At 42.8% G+C, this 22602-nt stretch overlaps 1 protein-coding gene across 2 annotated transcripts in view; it reads right to left on the bottom strand.

Annotated features, from left to right (window-relative positions):
* Positions 1-13138: 13138 nt before the first annotated feature.
* Positions 13139-22602, bottom strand: part of MTX3 (metaxin 3) — a 43127-nt gene continuing 33663 nt past the window's right edge. For both annotated transcript variants that reach the window (XM_066602833.1, XM_066602832.1), the window contains one exon: positions 13139-18810. In XM_066602833.1, the coding sequence (XP_066458930.1) occupies positions 18700-18810 (111 nt within the window). In that variant the 3' untranslated portion in view covers positions 13139-18699. The remainder of the gene's footprint in view (positions 18811-22602) is intronic.

Here is a 22602-nt window from a genome sequence, read left to right as displayed (position 1 = left end):
CTACACAGCCCCTATTGGATAAACCATCAGGAGTTTTGGCCTCCAATACCACCTGTATGCTGATGACACCCAGCTATACACCTCTTCCCGTGACATCTCTGCACCTTTCCTCCAAAACATCACCAACTGTCTGTCCGCTGTCTCTAACACTATGTCCTCTCTCTACCTAAAACTAAACCTCTCTAAAACTGACTTACTGGTGTTTGCTCCTTCCACTAACCGACCTCATCCTGACATCTCCATCTCAGTGTGTGGCGCCACCATAACTCCCAAACAGCATGCCCGCTGCCTTGGGGTTATATTCGTCTCCGATCTCTCATTTACTACCTACAGCCAATCTCTCGCCCGAACATGTCAGCTGCACCTCAAGAATCAGCTCTTTTCTCACAATAGACATGCTGAAAACGCTTATTGTTGCCCTCATCCACTCATGGCTTGATTATTGCAACTCGTTGCTGATTGGCCTCCCCTGCACCAGACTCTTCCCTCTCCAATCCATCCTGAATGCGGCAGCCAGGCTCATATTCCTGTCCAGCCGCTACTCAGACGCCTCTGCCCTGTGTCGGTCACTGCACTGGCTACCCGTTAAATACAGAATTCAATTTAAACTTACTAACTTCATCCACAAAGCCCTCCACAGCGCAGCGCCCATTATATTGCCTCCCTCATCTCAATCCATCACCCAGCCTGGGCTCTCCGCTTGGCAAACGAAACTAGACTGCACACCCCTCTTATTCGAACTTCTCACTCCCGCCTCCAAGACTTCTCCAGAGCAGCACCGGTCCTCTGGAACGCACTACCAAAGGATACCTGGGCAATCCAGGACTCGAAAAACTTCAGGCGTGCTCTAAAAACGCACCTCTTCAGGGAGGCATACCGCATTCTCTAAACGAACTCCTCTATACGCCACCCGATAACTTGCTCCTTGACCTACTGACTGCAGTCCCTGCTAGCCACCATAAACCGCTCCTGCAGTCATACTGATCCTGCCGTCACATGGCTAAATGTCTGACCATTGTCTGTATATAGCATTCCTCACTCTCCACCTCGCCATACCGTGCACATCTCCAGCCCCTTTACCTTCTGTATCACCCCATTAATTGTAGTATGTAAGCTCGTTGGAGCAGGACCCTCACCCCTATTGTTTCCATCTACTGATTACTATGTAACCGTGGTTCTGTAATTTTTTGTACTTTTGTCTTTCTGTATTCCCCCTGTCTATGTAAGCGCTGCGGAATATGTTGGCGCTATACAAATAAAGATTATTAATTATTATTATCATCTTTCCCAGTATTCTGAGTGGCAAGTTGCTATGGATAGTTGGCGGATGCTTTATCAATATCTCTATATCACACCTCCCCTTTTTGGATGGGCAACGGGTTTTGATCTCTACAGATCACTTCTAAAGCCCATTGCTGTCACCTAGTAACAGGAAATTCAAGGATGGAGGGAGGGGAGGTCAGCTCAACTTTCTTAGTGTCCTGAACGGCAGCTTATTGATACTGGACAGCTGGGGGAATACTATCAATCTCTTTATATCACACCTCCCCTTTCTGGTGTAGGTCTAGTAGGCTGATCCCACAGATCGCCTACAAAGTCCACCTCCACGCCACTCTGATGGACAGAGCAGCATTCAGGGTTGCAAAGCAACATTCCCAATCGGTGGTCCAGTTTATTACCTAAAGCTGGTTTTCTTTGGCCATGGGTATCTGCCAATACCCTTGACTCAGATCCATAATAGTAATGTACTAAGCTTCCAACTCTAACACTCTTTTCTATGATTCTATGACTCTAACCTATTGGGAGAATGGGGGTCACCTCCCCAATAAGCACTCCAGAGAGGAGGATATAATGCATCCAAGAATAGATCCCATTGACTATAATGGGATTCATTCAGTTTTAGTCTGGCCAGCTGACATTTTACAGGACAAAATAGTGCTACATGCAGCGCTTTCTTGTCCTGTATTTTAATGAAAGTCAGCAACAGAGGTTCCAAATGAAACTTCATTTACTGATGTGAACAGACCCTAAAAGTAATCTATGTTCCAGCATTCAGGGTCTATTCTTCTGTGATTTGCAATTGTGAAAATAAGGACAATAATTAATGGAAAAGATGATCAGGTCACTTGTGGTGAACAAAGTGTTTGTATAGAAAGTACATCTGGAAGCTGCCTAATGCCAGTGGCTAGACCAAGATGATCCCTCCATGAACAACATACCCCCTTGGATACAGATGATGTATTTACCATCAGGTGAACTGTTCTGATGAAAATGTAGAGCCTCCTCTATCTTTCTGCACATTTGCGCACCAATGGTCCCCATAGAAGTCAATGGGAGGTGCGAAAATTCGCAAGATGTGCGAAACACTACGTAATTCCACTGGAAAAATACACATCTGGAACTAATTGGCTATTGCAATCGGCGAGTTTGTTGTGCACGCAGTAAAATATGCACAAGCGCCCAAAAACATAACACCCATCGTGCAAATACGCATATAAATACGCTTATACCCGTGTGAAGCTGGCCTAAGCTACTTGCACACGGATGAGATTTCTGTCAGATTTTCGGGCCGAAAAATCGGTCTGAAAAGAAGACAAAAATAGCACCTATTAATTTGAAAGTAAACAGCACATGTACATGTGTGAGGTCCCGTATATCACACAGCACATGGACAGGATGACAGTGTGCTGTTCGAAGCGATCTGCGCCTGAAAAGATCAGGCACAACTTAAAATTCATCTATGTGCAAGAAGCCATTGGTATTAAGACATACCAATGCAAAATCTGCAGCAGAAATCTGAGGCGGACCTTCAGATTTCTAGTTTGACATGCCATTGAATACTCATGCAAATTAAAGCACATTTAATGGAGCCAATTCATATGTGGCTACCCGCCCCAATTTCCAGGTCAACAAGTGACAGTTTTTTTTCATGACAGATTTTACACCATCCAATAAATGGCGCTGTAGAGGTATTTTTCCATCTTTCTGATTTGCATTACACCACTTCAGTTACGTGTGAACATACTGTAGTGGCCCAGAGTTAGTAGAGTCCCTTCAAAATGTTCTAGGTCTGTCTCGTGTCAATGTATTGGATGGTTGCATGACTGAGAGGGTTAATGTCTGGTATTCCTAGTCCTGTCTGATAAATGTATCGTTTTGTGTGTGTCGTTTGTGGTCATGTGATCATGCTGAGTATATGTGTTTGCAAGAGTGCAAAGTAAGTAAGTCAGTCAGTAGGTCAGTCAGTGGAAGAAGTCTGGCAGAGAGTCCGTGAGATCAGCGGGTGTGTGGAGAAATATGGAAGAAGTCGAGTGACTTCTTTACACTCAGCATGGGCCTCGGTGCTTCTGCTGAGTGCTGAGAGAAGGACAAACTGCTTCATGGCGAGGAGAGAGTTTGCCGGGAGAGGAATTTCACAGATAATTTGGACTGTGGATTATCCAGATACCCAGAGAATCCTCTCGTTGTTGTTTATGTACCAAGACTGTTTATGTGGATTTGAGTTTACAGCAACAGAGCGGAACCAACCGTTCCCTGTTCTTGTTCAGAAAATTACTGTGGACTACTTTATTACGTCTGAAACATCCGCCGCAGAGGGCGGGACAATGGCGTTACGAGTGGCAACTGGATTTAAGGTAACCCCTGTGATCTCCCTGTACGTGGCCAGGTCCCGCGCTACCCCTAAGGGAGGAGATGGTAGAGACCTGTGACAAGTGCTTTCTCTACCCCGCTGTCTCCTCAGCTGAGGGCCTGCTACTCGGATGCTAAAATACCATTCAAAAGAAAAAAAGCACTTTTTTCAAACGTTTGATCTGTCCGTGCAACATGTCAAAAGTTTTAATCAGTGGGGGCCCTGCTGTCAAGACCCCCAGTGATCGTTAGAAAGGGGACTGCGGTGCTCACCTAAGTGTTGTGCTCCTTTTGCTGTCTTTGCCTCTTGGCTCCTCTCAACAGTTGAAGACAGACTGCATAGACCTCTGTGAGCCAGTCTTCTGCTGCTGAGATGAACCAGCAAGAAAGGAAGACAACCGAAGGTGTTCAGCACTTGAGTGAGCAATGTATTCCCCTCATTCTAGCAAACAGTGGGGCTCTCAGACAAGTTAAAAAATTTTTAAAAGTGCAGCTACTCTAATAAAACAAAAGCCTTTGAAAAACTATTGAAAGGCCAAATAAACTTTGGTACAGAAAGTTGTCTAAATTATCTTAATGCGTTAAAGCCCCATTTACATGCAACGATTATCTCATGAGGAGACACCTAGGAGGTGAGTGAGATTTATAAGGCCATGCATGCTCCTCTGGGAAATATGCAAATAAGGAAGATGGATCAATACCTCTATAGCACCTATTGGAGGAAAGCATTCCTGCAAATCAATGTCAGACTCGGCATATTTCTCAGAGGAGCATGCTTGGCCTTATAAGTCTTCTCACTCACCTTCGAGGTGCTCTTCTTAAGGAAAGAGGATATCCTTCCCAACTACAGACAGCAGATATGAGGGTATATGAAAGGTTATCAGTATGGGACTGCATTGCATATTCAGAAAAGACACAAGGCTTGTAGCCATGGAGATACATAGGTCGGTATAGGATCTGTAGAAACAAAAAGGGAAAGATTTTTATATAAATTTATTTTAAACATAATTGTTACAGAAAAGTACACATCCTTTAGCACATCATAATGTCAAAGTACCCAGGATACTAATAAATGTACTAGGATCATTCATCATCATCAGACTTGTCCCTGTCAGCTTTGTGTGTCTAGTTTGTTATAAATGGCCAACGCCACTCTTAAATATACATACATTTAAACTCATCATCCTTTAGCTTTTTACACAATGAATTCCTTAATTCAGTAAGATCTTAAATAAATTATATATATGTTATGTCCTACCGTTAATTCGGTTTCCACAAGTCCATCATGTCAGCACAACCAGAGGATGCCCTCTGTAAGGACAGGAAGATGGAGAGATTAAAAGGCTTCTCCCTCATCCCAGCTCCAGTGTCTTTCCAATAACTACACCGAATGTAGACATAACAGATTTATTAATCAAACGATCCATACAACATTACTTCATGTGTATACCAGGAGGGTGGGAAGGTAGGGCGGGAAAGTAAAGGTGCTGTCATGATGGACATCGTCCAGTCAATGACAGCGCAATGGAAGCAGTTGGGTGTGCTTGTGTGGGTTTGTGTTTTGTTGGCCAAAACATGCATGCTATAATGTTTTGCAAAAGTATGACTATTGGACCAAACAGCAACTCTGCATATCTGCCCCACTGAAGCCTTAGCATATTCAGCCCAGGATGAGGAAAGGACCAGAGTAGAGTGCGCTTTAGGAGCATATGGAAGGATCTTCTCCAGAGTCCTGTAAGTCTCTTGGATTGCCAGCCTAATCCACCTGGCGATAGTATTTTTTTGAGGCCACCCTTCCTTTATTTGGAACCTGGAATTGAATAAAATAGGTTACTGTCCTTTCTCAAAGGCTTAGAAATCTTCAAGTATGATAAAACCGCATCTCTCACATTTCACTTGTGACAATCTTTCTTTATCATTGGGTTTTGGCAAAAAGAGGGTAGAATAATTTCTTGTTCTCTGTGGAGACCTTGGGGGGAAAAAAAGCAAAGCTCTAACGTTAGAATTAATTATTCAAAATTTTGGAGGTTTGGCTCTTTAAATGAGAAGAAGGCCTGAATCGCTCAGACGCCTTTAGCTGATGTAATAGCTACCAGGAAGATCACGTTCAAAGTCAGCAGTTTAAAATAACACCTCACCTAAGGGCTCAAAGGAAGAATTAGAGATCCTTCAAAAGTAAAATTAAGATCCCAGTCAGAAACTGGTTTTCTAATGAACAATTTAAGTCTATCTGAACTCTTAAGGAACCTTTTAAACCATCTATGTTTCGCGAGACGATCAAAAAAAGGTACTTCGAGTTGAAAGTTGATCCATAAGGGTTCTAGGACTCTCTTACCAAACCCCAGCCTGGAGGAAGTAAAGGATTCAAGTTACATCCGGATCTTGTAAATCCAGTTGATCCGAACCACAGCATAAATAAAACTTTCTTCATACCCTCTAGTATATAGAGGAGGTGATACGTTTACAAATCTGTAATAGAGTAATTATTACCTCACTAGAAAGGCATTAGTTTAAAAGGCTCTCCTTTTCAGGTACCACGCTGCTAGTCTTTACATATTGATCTCCTGGCAATAAACTGGACCCTGAAATCGAAGGTCCTGCCTCAGTCGTAGAGGAATGAGGTCTTATACCACTGTTAAAGGGGAACCAAGATTTTGTTTGGTCCATAACGGAGCTCTGAGATTTATTGTAGTTTTTGCCTGCTGAATTTTAAGTAGAACCAAGGAAATAAGAGGTAGTGGGGAAAGGGGGAAAAAGTCGCCTAGGCCAAATCCATGTCCTATGGTTGGGAGAGGGCATCCAGACCTGTTGGGTTGTCTCTCGAGTTTAGGGAAAAGAATGTGTGGCATTGGAGTTTTTTTTCTGGTCGCAAATAGATCTATTCAAGGCTGTCCCCACTGTTCTATGATAATATGGAAAGTTTCCCAATTGAGTGACTATTCTCCTGTGTATTTTCTTCTGATCCTTTTAGATCATCTCTCTCGCACTGAGAGAGATGATACTGTAATCGCCGCCCATGAAAAGATTTTTGGTGCAAGAGTTTGGAGTTGAGGATATCTGGTATCTCCCTGATGATGAATAAACGATACTGCAGTTACATGCTTTTCCCTTAATAGTTCTTCTATCTGTTTAAGGGCTCCCCAAACTGCTCTGAATTCTCTATAATTAGACGGAGAGCCGACTTGTCCAGGATCCCTGAAAAGAACAGCGTGCTACCTAACCTATCTGCCTTGCAGCTGAGGTTACTGATACAAAGGGAGTAGACCACTGAAAGCTTTTACTAAGGTTCATAGGTTTTAAATCACCAGGTAAGGTTTTTTATTTTTTTAAATGTGAATGGTTAAATGGAACTTTTTATCTAAAGAGGTATGCTTTCTATCTCAGGAAGACAAAATGAGCTTCTGTGAGGTGCTGGCATGGGATTGAGTCCAACTGACCATTTGTATGTAGGAAGTCATCAAACCCAGCATACACATAGCCTTTTAAAAGAAAAAACAGGACTTCCTTGAGGAAGGTAGACAAGGACTTAATTCTTTCTTATTTATACGAGGGAAAGACTGTATTAAGCCAAAATCCAGGAGGACCCAAAAGAAAAATATTCTAAATTTTCCTAAATAGTTTTTTTTTTTTTCAAGATTAATCATCCTACCTAGGCTGAAGAAAAGAGACAAAACCTATTCTAAGTGGTAATTCATGATTTCCGATGAATTTGTTACAATAAGAAAAAGATCCAAATAAGGGACCAAAGTAATTCCCTTCTTCCAAAAAGGTGAGCAACCATCTCTACTACCACTTTTGTCAATATTCTGGGTGCGATAGATACACCAAATGGTAAACGAAGTGTAGAACGTTTAACTCTTTTCTAATGGCAAATCTCAAATACTTGTTATATTTAGATCAATAGGAATATGATAATAGGCATCTTTAAGATTAAATGGTACACATGACAGAACTGATATCAATCAAAAGAACTGTAGATCTAATGGTTTCCATTTTAAATCTAAAATAAGAACTATAAAAGGTTTTAGAGTAATAATAAAAGTTCTATATGAACCATTTGGCTTGCCTATTACAAATAGTGTAGAAGAATGACCTAGTCCTTGCTCCTCCAAGGACTGGAACAATTACTCCCAAAGATAGTAAGCAGTCTATACCCTCCTCCAATTTCTGCCAAAGGAAGGATTATTGTGGAGTAATACAAAGCCTACTGGGGGTAAGGGCAGAAAACTATCTTGTGACCTGAGGAAACTGTACATCAAACCCAAAGGTTATTGCTTACCTGCCTCCAAGATTCCTGGAATTCGGATAATCTTTCTCCCTCAAGGCTTCCGTCACTGTTTGAGGTCTAGCTGCCTCGGAATAAGGAGAAAGTTTCTACCCCTTCTTCCCTTTTGATAGAACATGTACCAGTTTTGCCTTTGTCCTTAGGATCCCTAGACTGGAATCTAGGTTTACAAAAGGAAGACATTTTTCTAGGTTATAGGAAACTTACTATCAGCTACCTTTTCTAATATCTTGTCAAGTTCCAGGCCAAAAACATACTCCCCTTGAAAGGGGATAGAAGAAAGTTTATTAATAGAAGTGGTATCCCCAGTCCAGGATTTCAGCCAAAATGCTTGTCTTGCTAAGTTACCAAATACCGCATTCTTAGCCCCAAATCTCATGGTCTCTGACAGAAACCCTGTAGCCATTCCAAGCAAAGGAAGACATTCAATAGTATCTTCCATAGAAACCTTTTGGTTTTAACCCTTTCCAATCCAATTTGTATCCTGGTTTTCCTAGGGGGCTTACTCTTTTTCTGCCGTTATACAACAGCGCTATATGCTGGCTAAAGCCAGTACTGCATGAGGTGACACGTTGGATAGGCTCCAACAGCAGAGAGGCTGGCAATACACAGTAAGAGAACCCCGACGGACGTCTTCCAACATCGGAGCTGTACAGCCTTAAATCATAATGTCTTCAGACGTCAGACAGTGGATTGGAAAGGATTAAATGACTCTCTCTCTAGGCATGCCCTGCCCACCATGCTGACATCACTGTTAACAAGACTTCCAGTGTGTGCATTGCACAGAAGCAAAGCGCCAGTTCCAAGTGCCAGAGCATGGTAAGGGCGGGGTTGAGCATGGCGCGGGATAAGTGTGTGTGTGTCTTCACCCCCCCAAGGAGTTTTAGACGTGCAGGCCGGGTTGGAAGGAGAGCCAAGACCCCCAAATTAAACCCTGCCTGCCAATCCAGGTAAAAAAAAAAAAAAGAGAAAAGGGCAGCACACAGCAGTCCTCTTACGCCGGTGCCCACTGTGGGGGCAGGCAGAACATTGGAGGTGGGTGCAAAGGGCCTTTAATCTCGGTCTTATTGTCCCTTAAAAGGTCACAGGGCATCCTCTAGTTGTGCTGTTATGACTGGCCGATGTGGAAATATAAATAATCTTTACATTTCTCTGAGAAATACCACATAGAAAAAAAGTAGTCTTTCAATCCCGATAACTAATGCACTTCTGGAGTGATAGGACTGACAAATTTTGGAACTGTGGTGCCAGTGGTACAGCAATTTCTTTTTAAGTTTCCCAGGAGCTATTTTTCAACATAACAGGCCACATGTTGCTCATGCAACCGTAAGCAGCCTGCATGGCCTAAACAAGTCCAGAGACTCTGCAGACCATGGCAACATATCTCCCATCGAGCACATCTGGATAGTCACTGGTCGGCAATCGCAAAGGGCGCTGCCAGCAGAGACTCTTGATGATTTGTATGCTCAAGTGCATTCAATAAGACAGAACATTCCTCAGAACACCATTAATAACCTCAATGATAGCATGCCAAGGCATAGAAGTGCATGTATGTCTGCTTGTGGCACTCATACTTGATGTGGTTTCCATTTAATCATATGCATATCATTAACATCTTTATCAATCCTGTTATTTTCATAATTCCATGAGTTTTCCTTTTTTGCATCTACACGACAGTCAAGATAAAACAGGTAAAGCTGCATGTAGTAAAAAAATGCAACTTGGCTGGAGCCACTGATCGTACAGTAGCTGTAAAAAGTAGCCAGCACTGAAATGTAAGCATGTATACAGGTACTTGGAGAATGGAGTAATTAACCAGAGCCAATATGGGTTTGTAACAAGTCATACCAGACGAATCTAACTTCCTTCTGTGACAAAATCACAGACTGGGTTGATCAAGTAAATGCAGTAGATATAGTACCGTATATACTTGAGTATTAGCCGACCCGAGTATAAGCCGAGTCAATAATTTTTTTTTTGTGGTAAAACTTATTGACTCGTGTATAAGCCTAGCTATACTCGAGTATATACACTAGGTAAAAAAAAAAAAAAAATGTAAAAAAAAAAGCAATACTCACCTCAGCCAGCATCTGTGTCCCCGGCGTGATGCGGCAAGCTGCTTTTCTTCTCCCCGACTTGGTTTTGAAATGCCCGCCGTCGGCGCTGCGATTGGATCGAGCACCGGCCAATCACAGCCAGCGCTCAATAAACCAAATCACAGCTATTCAGAATGACATCACTGAATGGCTGTGATTGGTTTTTTGAGCGCCGGCTGTGATTGTCCGGCGCTCAATCCAATCACAGCGCTGATGGCGGGGACTTCAAAACCAAGCCAGGAAGATGACAGCGGGGAGAAGACTGAAGCAGCTTGCCGCACCGCCGAGGACAGGATCACGCCGGGGACACATACCCCGGCTGAGAGGCAAATATTGCGTTTTGGTTTTTTTTGGTTTTTTTTTAACCTCACTCGAGTATAAGCCAAGGGGGGGATTTTTCAGCACATTTTTTGTGCTGAAAAACTCAGCTTATACTTGAGCACATACGGTATATCTTGACTTTGGCAAAGCATTTCACAAGTATCTTAGACCATCCTTATTGGAAAAAAAATGATTGACAAGACAAGTGCTAGCTGGATTTGTAACTGGCTGAGTGATTGTACTCAGTAGTCATAAATGGCTGCACATCCAACTCGAAGAACGTCTCAATATCTTAATAGCGGTCTACAAATATCTAAAGGGCTGTCACAGTGCAGAGGGATCAGCCCTATTCTCATTTGTACAAGGAAAGACTAGAAGAAATGGGATGAAGCTGAAAGGGAAGAGAAACATTAGATATTTGTAAAAACTGACAGTGAGGGTGATCAATGAGTGGAACAGGTTACCATAGTATGTGGCGAGTTCTCCTTCAATGGAAGTCTTCAAACAGAGGTTGGACAGACATCTGTCTGGGATGATTTAGTGAAGCCTGCACTGAGCAGGGGGTTGGACTCTATGACCCTGGAGGTCCCTTCCAACTCTACCATTCTATGATTCATTACCAAACAATAGAAACTCGCATATAATGGACATCAATTTTAAAATAACAGACTTTATTTTTCACCATACAAAGCAAAAACATTGAAAAACAAAAAGATAAAAAAAAAAAAAAAAAAACCCCGTAAAGGATACAGTTACAAGAATTCAAAAGTGATACTTTAACAAATCAGCTGTGCATTTCAAATATCATCAATAGGATAAAATATGAGGACTTACAATATTTAATTTTTATTTAATCATTTATTGAAAATTAGTTAAAAAGGGGTATTTCTATCTTGGCAAGTTATTCCCTATTCACAGAAAAGGGGATAACTTGAGTCCAACTTGTGGGACCCCACCGATCTAGAGAAATCTCTAATGAAAGGTCTCGAAATTTCAACAGCGGTGGCCATGCACACGCACCCAGTCATGTCAATGAAAACTTCTAGAGATAAAGTTCAAACACACTGCAATCTCCAGCAGCCCCATTTACTTCAGTGCATAAATAATTACATGTGCCGTATCAAACACCTTGCCCGATCTGCAGCACGTTATAGAGGAGGGGTACCTGAGCAGATTGATATATAGTTTAGGTGGGAAGAAAAATGAAATAGAATTTGAAATTTATTCAAGTTCCTGCTTTTTCTGGACTAAGGGGAGGTTCAAAATAGCAGTTTTTGTTGGTCTAGCGGTTTCATTGTGGGTGCAGCTAAAAAGGAAAGAAAATGGAAATAAATAACGGAAACAAATTGATTGCAGTCAATGGAAAATGGAAGCAAACGGAAAGCCATGTTAAAGCACAAAACTGAAACATTGCAATCTCTTTCGGTCCCGATTTTTTGAACTGAAAACAAAACAAACAAAAAAAAAAAAGAGCAGCAGTCTGTGCTTTTGCTTCAGTTTAAGGGCTCTTTCCCACGAGCGCATATCGGCCCGCCATTTTCACGGCCGGCCAATATGCGCTGTGATCTGATGCATCGGATTCCAATGCATCAGATCACATGGGCGTATTGCGAGACGTAAAAACGCCCGGCCAAGCCAATACAGCGGCGGCTGTTCTGGAACTATCTTTTGGGACGGAATACGTTGGCAGCGGCCGTAGGTGGGAGGGAGTTTAGCAGCGTGGCTGTTTAACTCCCTCCCTCTGTTCTCTCCCCCCCCCCCCCCCCCTCCTATGCAGGCTTACCTCTCGCTCCTCCATGCTCGTTCTGTGCAATGGGAGGGGGGGGGGGGGCAGGGGCAGACCTAAGTGCCAATCCACCCCGCCTCCTTCCATTGATGGCTATGGACAAGGGAAATGACGTGGGTGGAGCCAAGCACCTGCCCTTTCTCTGCCCCTGTCCATAGCCATCAATGGGAGGAGGAGCGAGAGGCAAGCCTGCGATGGGGAGGGAGGGGACATGGGCAATGGCCTGGTGAGCTCGGCACATTTGCGCCAGGCTCACCAGGCCATCTGAACAGGCACACAAATCAATTTGTGCGCCCGTTCACCAGATTTTACTCTCCCAAAGTAGCGTATATCGGCCGGCCATAAAAACTGCGTCCGATATGCGCTCGTGGGAATAAAGCCTAACCGAGATGGTGAAGGAAAATTGACAAACGGATGGAGACTGAAAATATTCAGTTTCATGCAGGTCTATGGGCACAAATACTGAAGAGTTTTCATTCTGTTTAGCTGCTCCCATAACGAAGCAGTTAGACAGAAACAAACAAAAAACACTTGTTTGAACTTAGCCCAAGGCTAGTTTTACACTGGCGATTGCAATTTTGCAATGAGAAAATCGCGTCTTGGTTCTTGCGATTTTTGCCCAACAGCAATGCTTTTTTGTTAGAATAATCTCTCATCGTATTGCTGCTGTCTGCGATAAAACCAAAAACGCACATCGCAGACAGATAGAGCATGCCACCATTTTTTGTTCTCTTGACATCGCATCAGTAAAAACATTGCAGATGGAAAGGAGACTAGGGATGAGCGAGCATACTCGCTAAGGGCAATTACTCGAGCGGGCATTGTCCTTAGCGAGTACCTGCCCGCTCGGAAGAAAAGATTTGGGTGCCGACGCGGGGAGAGCGTGGGGGAACGGAGGGGAGATCTCTCTCTCCCTCTCGCTCCCCCCTGCTCACTCCCGCAACTCACCGCTCACCCGCGCCGGCACCCGAATCTTTTCTTCCGAGAGGGCAGGTACTCGCTAAGGACAATGCTCGCTCAAGTAATTGCCCTTACCGAGTATGCTCGCTCATCTCTAAAGCAGACCATTAAAAATCATTGGTTTCATAATCTGCCTTTCTTACTGACTCTTGCACGATTTTCTCGCCCGTGTGAAACAACCTTAAGGAGTTTGTTGAGCAGAGTCACTCAATGATCAACTGTCCACCTTGTATATATGTGCACAGAGATAGTGGTCCATAACTCTGTAGAGCTACAGCTAGTTAAGCTACAGTCAAAATTTCAGGATCTGCATTGAAATTCAATGTTCCAATCCTACTTTCCCTGAAGAGGCTCCCCAAACACATGCGACAGCCATGTGACTGTCTCGTGAAAATTGAAAGATTTAGATGACTTTACTTAATGTGTATGGGGGCCTTAATACACTCATGCATTACAATATGTAGTGTACGTTGAGAAGCAAATCATTTTCACGTGGAATCCTGGTATATTCTAGTGTCAGAAATTATTCACGTAGCCCTTAGTATTAATAGGTTTAAAAAAAGGGGTATAATAGTCAATCATAATACACTGAAGCCACCAAATAAAATTAGATGCATAGAGGTATAGAAAGGGTCTACAGCAGGCTGGTTTATAATGCAGTCATGTATATGAGGCCTGAACGTTCGCCCATGTTCTGTGGAGCCCTATTAATATCATGGAAGACATCTGACATTTAACTAATACCGTATCCATTCTGCTTAAGCCTCAAAGTACATAATATTTGGTTTCATTATAGCAGAACATCTATATTTAAAGGGTTAATCCAGGATTTTACAACTGATAGACCTATCCTTTGAATAGATCACTAGTTGATCGGCAAGGTTCCGCCACTCAGGATCCCCACCGATCAGCATAATGTCGGTCCACTGTCAGTGCAGCGAAAATAGACTGTCAACGCTGGTCAGGGCCAAAAGTGTCATAGTGGCTTCACTCTCACTGAAATTAATGGAAGCACTGCGCTTCTATCGCACTTCCTGCTCCTCATCGGACTGCATTTATGACACTTCTGGCCCTGACCAGTGATGACAACGTCCGACTCCGCTGCATTGACAGCCAGCCGATGAGCTAAATCGGTGAGAATCCTGAGCAGCAGATTCTCAACGATCAACTAGTGATAACCTATGCAGAGAATAGGTAATTAGTTGTAAAAGCCCAGAAAGCCCCTTTAATATTGAGCCATGTCTTCTGAGAGTGCCATTACTTTGGTCCTACTTTACAAATTTACGAAGCTAACAAAAGAAAAAAAATCTAATCTACTTCTAATTGTATTCTATAGATAAGGGATAAACTCAATCTGCGGTAATCCATTAGCAGACTGTGAGCTGCATAATATGGGTGGGTTATTTGTACTTGGCGATTTCTATCCATTGTGACATTTACGACCTGGAAATTTGGAAACGTCTCCAACTACTATACCCTACTTAGTCCTGGGTGATTCAAACTTTTGCACAGTTCAAAGACTGTCTCATTAAGACAACAGCCTTCCACATGCCCCAGAGGAGAAAGGCCAGTTGGAGGGTCCTCTACTCAGGACAGCCGAGAATACCCAAGGGTGGCTGTACACATTAGATCTAGATCATCCGAACCAGATCACCATCTAAATGTGTACAGACCGCCACCTGACTTTTCCTTAATATCAGCAGAGATAGGGATGGGCAGTTGGATTTCAACTGCCTGATCCCTTTGTGGTGTCTGGCAGTGGCTTCGCCACCTGAAGTTCTCAACACATAAGTACTTTGCTGAAACCAAGAGTGCAAGTGCATGGGGGTGTCAAACAAACGAAAGTGATCTAAAACGTATGCACAGCCTAAGTAAAAGGTCCGTTTAAGCCTGACTATTTCTCATTTGAAGAAGCGCACGATGTCAGAGTTCGCTCGGGCAGCCTGTTTGAACGAGCTAAACAATGTCCCCACTTGTATAAATGAGAAATCGTTTGCATTCATTGAATAAGTGAATGAGAATGACTGAATGATCAGTATTTAAACCGAATTAGTGAATGAGCCTGCATAAAATGCAAACGATTCATCATTTGTCGATGGATCGTTGACTGCGTTTACACTAAATGATTGTTTATTTTTGCTTGTTTGAACGAATCGTTCAGTATAAACTTCCTTAAAGGGGTTGTCCCGCGAAAGCAAGTGGGGTTCAGCACTTCTGTATGGCCATATTAATGCACTTTGTAATGTACATCGTGCATTAATTATGAGCCATACAGAAGTTATTCACTTACCTGTTCCGTTGCTGGCGTCCTCGTCTCCATGGAGCCGTCTAATTTCAGCGTCTAATCGCCCAATTAGACGCGCTTGCGCAGTCCGGTCTTCTCCCTTCTGAATGGGGCCGCTCGTGCCGGAGAGCTGCTCCTCGTAGCTCCGCCCCATCACGTGTGCCGATTCCAGCCAATCAGGAGGCTGGAATCAGCAATAGAACGCACAGAGCCCACGGTGCACCATGGGAGAAGACCTGCGGTCCACCGTGGGTGAAGATCCCGGCGGCCATCTTCGCAAGGTAAGTAAGAAGTCACAGGAGCGCAGGGATTCGGGTAAGTACTATCCGTTTTTTTTTTTTTAAACCCCTGCATCGGGTTTGTCTCGCGCCGAACGGGGGGGGGGGGGGGGGCTATTGAAAAAAAACAAAAACCGTTTCGGCGCGGGACAACCCCTTTAAGAGCATCTCCCATACTTCATTGAACTGTTTGTAAAGTTCGGGCACAGTATCCTAGAATTTACAATGTAGGCAGCAGTTCACATCAGTCTGTGAATGGCATCAACACTTCATCTAACCTCCTATCAGAGGACGTCACGAGGGATTAACAGTTCCCCCCCTAGAAGTAGAACGTAATCACATTCTAACAATCATTAGTTACTACAGTATTTCATCAGTATTCCTAAAGAGTAGCTACAAAATGAACACACAGAATAATTTAAAATGTACATATCACAATACACGTTTTACATACAATCCCTTAAATAGGAATCATACCATTGACCGCTGAAATGTTACATACAGGAAAACCGATTCAGAAAACAACTGTATACTGCAAAATATATTCCCTTTGAACAATCATTATCTAGAATATGTCATATTAAAATATTCATATATCATTTGCTGCGATATATATTGTAGCAAAATACAAAGCATATAACGGACAATGTTATAATACTTGGTTCATGCATAAAACTCTGTTACTAGAAGAATAGAGTATGTCAGAGATAAAACCTAGATTTAAAGGGGTTGTAGCAAGATGATAAGTTATTCCCTTATCTATAGGATAGGGGATAACTTGCTAAGTTGGTAGGGGTCTCATCGCTGAGCCCCCACCAATTCCAGAACGGCAGGCTTATTGCACCTCCTGCACTGAGGAGGAGACTGAATGGAGTGTTGGGCGTCCAAACGTGCTTCCGCTCTATTCACTTGTAATGGGACAGCAGAGATGGCTGAGCAGTAAGCACTTGGGTGCTTCCATCAGCCCCACTGAAATGAAGTGCAGATTGCACATGCTCAGCCATCACTCCATCCATTCTGATGCCATTACAGAGTGAGAATCAACCCTGCAGTAACAGGCAGAGGGGAACACAGGACGTCCGTTCTTGAGATCAGTGGGGGTCTCAGTGATGAGACCCCCATCAATCTGCAATTTATCAACGATCCTATGGATGGAGGGGGGGGGGGGGGGGAATTCTTGTGACCTTGTTACAATCCATTTCATACCGTATGGCATAAGACATTCTGTCACATCATAGTTCTATAAGAAATGTTGATTAACTGTCGCATTAGAAAATCATGTAGTTTCACATGGAATGCTATAGAAAATTCAGGATTATGAAAAGCGATTACTGTGCTAAAAGAGTCCACAGACTTGGACGCCATTCAAGACCTTAAATCTGTACTTCTATTTACATATAGGAGCAGTATGACATTAGCGAGCATTCTGGGTCCTAAAAATGATAACTGGTATATTCTTATCACAGCCCTTCTAAACAACTGGAAACAATGGGGGAAGTTTACTGAACCTGGCATTTGTGATTTACCCTGGCACACTGTGCACTGAATACATGAATAAGCGCACAGCTCTTTATGCGATTGGCGCATTCCCGACATCTCCATGCACATTCTCAGAAACGTATGCCAGATCTGACCAGGCGAACATTTCTAGTATAACTTATACATAAATCTGTTGAACAAACTACCTTAAAACATAGCATGGGAAAAATGAAGAGAAACACACATTTTTCCTATTCAACCATTGAAGGAAAAAAAAAAAAAAAACTTAGACTCTAAGTTTTCATCTGCCCTGATAATATAGAAAAATAAATTGGGTACACCAAAACAAAAAAAAAATTACCTTTAGATCAAGCATTCCAAAGAGTGAAATTTTGCATGGGGCACAAAGACTCAAAATACCTCTAATCATGCAGGGGTTAATCAGTAGTTAGTAGTTTTAGCTACACGATATTCTTTTACATGGAGAATTCCTTCAGACAGTGGGCCACTGAGAAGCCTGTGAATCATGCTGATGTAGGGGTGTATAATGATGAAGAGATATGGAAAGGTCATTAAAGCATTAGCATTTCCCTTTTACATACCAAAGTACTTAATATCAAGTGCTAAATGGGTTTAGCATGTTCACAGTATACCACTAGGCTCTGCTGTGATTGTTCAATCAGTGTGGGTTTGACTGCTTTGACCCGTGCAGACCACTGGAATGAAGTTGCAGTACCACCAAGAAAGGGAAATGCCACTTCGTCTCCTGTCATCTTTGCTCTGGTTTACCTGGAAGGCCACACAGTTACTAATGGATTCCAATGAACCAGTCATGCAGACTGTCTACTGTTGGCTTCGCATGGATTTCTCCAAAGTGGACCAGGGGTTTCCTAAGTCACAAAGTTAGCCTTTGACTACATTAGACCAAACTAAGTAGCCTTCGGTGAAAGCCAAGCAGAGCTTACAACCACTGGCAATTTACGGTAGTGATATGCAAGGGTCACAACGGTTGTACATGGCTGATCGGACATTGATGGCATATCCTAGCAATATGTCAAGGTCTGTGGCTGCCACAGCGTGCAACTCCAGCCAAGGTATTTACCATTGGTTACTGGAAGGATTCACAAAAACACTCATGTTTTTCTAGTTCTCCATATCATACCAAGGCCATTCTATTAAGAAGTCCTAATGATGCTACATACATTTCTGCATGTTCAATTACAATAAATTAGTTTTCATTCTTAAATGTTATTGGAAACCTTTCTTGAATGCCAGACACAGATATAGGCAGCATGTGACTGTCCAGCTAAAAATACTACTTCTAGAATACAACCGTTGATTACTTATGGATATTCAGGAATTGGGATCTTATGCTTTGTTTCCAGTGTAAAACTATGCTCTGTTACCAACAGGGTTCCAGCATCAGTTTATTGCACTTTCATTTTGCTCCCATATAAGTATTTGGAAAAGCTCATCTTTGAGACCAGCTTGTGCACTCGCCACAAGCAACCGTAATGTAGAGTAGGCCCAAGACTGGACTCCCGAATGTAACTGGTGGGCAGCAAGATTCAAGCCATCAGTTATGGTGTCAGGAGGTGGCTAGAATGTCGTGGTTCAGCAGAAGCTGAAGGCTGTAGTGTTGTCATAGCTTTGGGAAGGTTCTGAGGGCTCCGCCGAAGGTTGTCATCCATCTGCAACAAACACGGTTGAACTTTAGCCAAGTTTTTGATTCATGCAAATCAAGAAAATGCAGCCTTGTTTTATATAAATCAGATCTATACACATTATATTACATGGATAATGGAGGCATACAGAGGAGGGAACTTTTTACCAATAAACTGGAAAAGGAAGTAAATCACCCAGAGCAGATAATTTACATAGAACTGCCACTAAAATGTCTTGTTTGAAAGAGTATTTACAGCAATGTTATAGAGGATACATTTACATGCACAATATGAACTATATCAAATTTACCTAAAGCTAAAACCTATAATTAAAAAATGTAACAAAACCTGAAAATTGAGGCGTGACTGCAGTTAACCCCAAATCCTACTCCTCCACTCTACAATTGTTCAGGAGGCTGAAGTTTCAGGGGATGCCCATGCTGTAATGATCTTTTTACTTTTACATGGCCTGAACTCTCTGCCAGATGTAATAAGCACCCCCCCTCCCCCTCCAAATTGCTTGTAAATGGGCCTTAATGTGTTAATCTGCCAGGATCTGAGGTTTCTCTGTCCTTGGCAGTTAGAACAGGAGCCTGGCTGTCAGTAGTTGGCCAAGCTATAGCTTTAGGCCTCCCTTCACACAGGCATTTTTGTACAGCGTTCAGCATTGCCTTTTCAGCGCTGTGCTAAACGCTGTACAACACTCCCATTCATTTTAATGGGGCTGCTCCCACAAGTATCAAAATGCAGCGTCAAAACGCTGCGCTTTGACAGCGATGCAGGTTCTATCTTTGGCCGTTTTCAGTCGTGCGTCATCCATTGAAATGAATGGGCAGCGGTTTCAGTGCTGCTGAAACGTGGCACAACTGAGTACCATGTTTCTGGTAGCGCTAAATACAAGTGCTAGGTATACTACCCAAGAAAAAAAAAAAAGCTGGTGCAGTCTAGGCCTCTGCTGCTGCTCTCCAGAGCTCCGGGGCAGGCTGCTGGGCAATTGTTATCGCCTTCGGAGCATATTTTGCTAGTGATGGGATTTGAAGACCCCGCCTAGAGTAAGAGATTGCTCAGATTGGTTTTTTTTTTTAGCGCTGGCCAAGCCAATCAGAGCCAGCGCTCGATGAACCCATCACAGCCATTTAAACCCCGTCACTAGCAAAAGATGCTCTGTCGGCACTGACAGCCAGGCAGCCCTGGAGCTCCGGAGAACAGCGTCAGGGACCCAGACGGCGCCTGCTAGAGGAGTATTGATTTTTTTTTTTCAGCTTCCTTGGCTTTCGGAACTGAAAACACAGCCAAAACGCTGGCAAAATGCATGCCAGCACTGCTTGAACCACAGTAAATGCAGCATTGAAAAACGCTGTGTTTCTGCAAACATCTATGTAAGGGAGGCCTTAAAAAGATGTATATGCAGATTTAAAGCTCATTAATGAGGTCAATAAAAAGACGTATTGGCCGCCCCTAAAGGGTTAAGATGTACCTATATGTTTCCATTGTAATGACAAAAAAAAAAAAAAAAAAGGGTCACTCTTGGGCATAGATTGTTGTGTGGATATCATTTTCTGGCTGGGAACTGAAAAGCTCAAGTGTCTACATTATTAGGTTGCCATCATCACAACAAATCGCACACTTGGTGTTCGTCAACGATTATGAAACCCAAAATACAGGCGATTCAAAAAGAATGGTGCAGAAGTAGCACGCATTTCTTCAGACACATAACATACAACTGCAAGAACAACATGAAAAGATTGAACATCTGTAAGTTGCGTTAGAAGAACTTTCAAGTTTTTACGTGGGCGTCATTAGTGACATTAGACGACTGAAAACACCACATCACCACAGTGGGATCAGTAACAGCAGATATCCCGGGACGTGTCTGGCCAGAGCTGAACCTCTTCTGCGTCATCGATTGTGCCCACATAGAACTCAAGTTTTAATGCACCTTACAGATGTTCTATCTTTTCAGGTCATTCTAGCTGTTGTACGTCACTTCATGTAAGAATAATGCAGCTGTACTGGTGCACCATTATATGTTAATCACCCTGTATTAAGGTTGTGTGCGATCTTAGAATTACTTTGAAATGTGGTCACCAAGAATCCAACTAGCTTATGAAGTACACCCCGGCCTTTCAGCCTACAGTTCGTAGTCACACAAACTGTTCATGGATACTTTCCCTGCAGTGACATCAGGTCCCATGTAAAGGATACAGACGTTCAGAGGCTTTTCCTGTTCTTTAGCCACTGAAGTCAGGATAATTGAGAAAGTAAGGGCTTGTTTTTCTATCATTGGAAAATATGACTTGTCTCAAGTCACAACATAATCAAGGAGGTATGCTCAAGGAGTACAAAGCAAGCTTTGTTTGCCCAATCTGAGGGTGAATCAATCACATCAACTATATACAAGGGCAGATGGTTTGCTTTCCTGGATCCTTTGCTGCAGGACTTTTTGATTGAGTGATGGACATTATGGGTCTTTCTGTGCCAGTGGATTGTTGTGTCCTTTAAACACCTACTACATTCCCAGAAATATGAAACCGTTTTCCAGACGACCACCCAAAAGAGAACTGTCTTTGCTACAAGAGCATTAGCAGATGTGCTGTGTTCAGTTCTCGAGAATTAGCATCCTTTAAGGTTCATCTCACTGCATCTTGTTCGCTCAAGATAGGCTTCATTGAAAAGGTCAAGACTTAGTACTTAAGGTTAAAGGAACTTTTAGCTCTAAATCACTCACCGTAAATATGAGTTACTAGGATGAGGTTCGTTAAGCGTTCTTTGCAAGTGTTACTTAGTATGTGTTCTTTTATAGTTGCCATTATAGTTTATATAGGGGTTGCCACAGATTTCTTGGTACGGGATGGAAAACCCTGCCTCTCATGTAGCAATAGAGGAGCAGGGGATGCATCACTGGGTATATATACACCATTCAGAATGCTAGAAGAGTAGGAAGAGCGAGACACTTTCCATTTTTGGTTATCAAAACTAGAATGAAAACTGGCTTTATAGCCCAAAGCAAAGCAGTCACTACTCTGATCTGTGGTATATGCTCCTTACATACAGTACAGATTTCATTTTTTCCAATTATAAATGTCCCCTTGTGAGGTCTGTACCCGTCTGTCAATGTGTGTCTGTTCACTCGGTGTGCATTCTGTCTCCATTAGCCTCTGTTCACACTTACATTAAATTTCTCATTTTTCTGTTCCATCATAGGGAGCATTAAAAAAAAAAAAAGACGAAATGCCGGATCCATAATATGGCAGACACCAACAGACCTCATTGACTTGCAATGCAATTTTTTCGGTTCCAATACAGGGTGCATTGATAAAAAGTTTTTCGTCAGTTTCTGACAAAGAAAAAGTGGTAAATTTTTGCACACAAGTGGGAATTTGCACAAAAATGTATGTTTTGGCGCCTCACTTGACACTTTTTTCTTTTTACAAATGTGGCCGTAGCTTGTCGAGAGGAGGTATGGCCACCCCAGGACGACACATGTCTACTTTACCCTAGAACTGGTGTAAATATCAGACATGGTAGGATGTGGAGTCCATTTCAGTGTAGGTGCCGAGATGGGCCTAACATATGAAGAGGCATATGCTTCTTCATATAATCAGGCGCATCATGCACTATGCAAAATCCTATTAAGAGCAGCATTTAAAAGACCGATTTTAATAAATGTTCCCCATGGTGTCTGTCATTCTGATAGGAAGACTAATACCGCATACTGCCCTACTCTTACCAACAAAAAAAGAAATCTCCTGATGGAAGTGTGAACAGAGTCTAAGAGGTGAGGATGTGCTCAAGGGGGAGTAATTCGTGGAAGAAGCT

Source organism: Eleutherodactylus coqui, chromosome 5 (genome assembly GCF_035609145.1).
Source record: "Eleutherodactylus coqui strain aEleCoq1 chromosome 5, aEleCoq1.hap1, whole genome shotgun sequence".
Classification (NCBI taxonomy): Eukaryota; Metazoa; Chordata; class Amphibia; order Anura; family Eleutherodactylidae; genus Eleutherodactylus; species Eleutherodactylus coqui.
The sequence above is the reverse complement of the archived record's forward strand: the minus strand, read 5'-3'. Positions and strand labels throughout refer to the sequence as shown.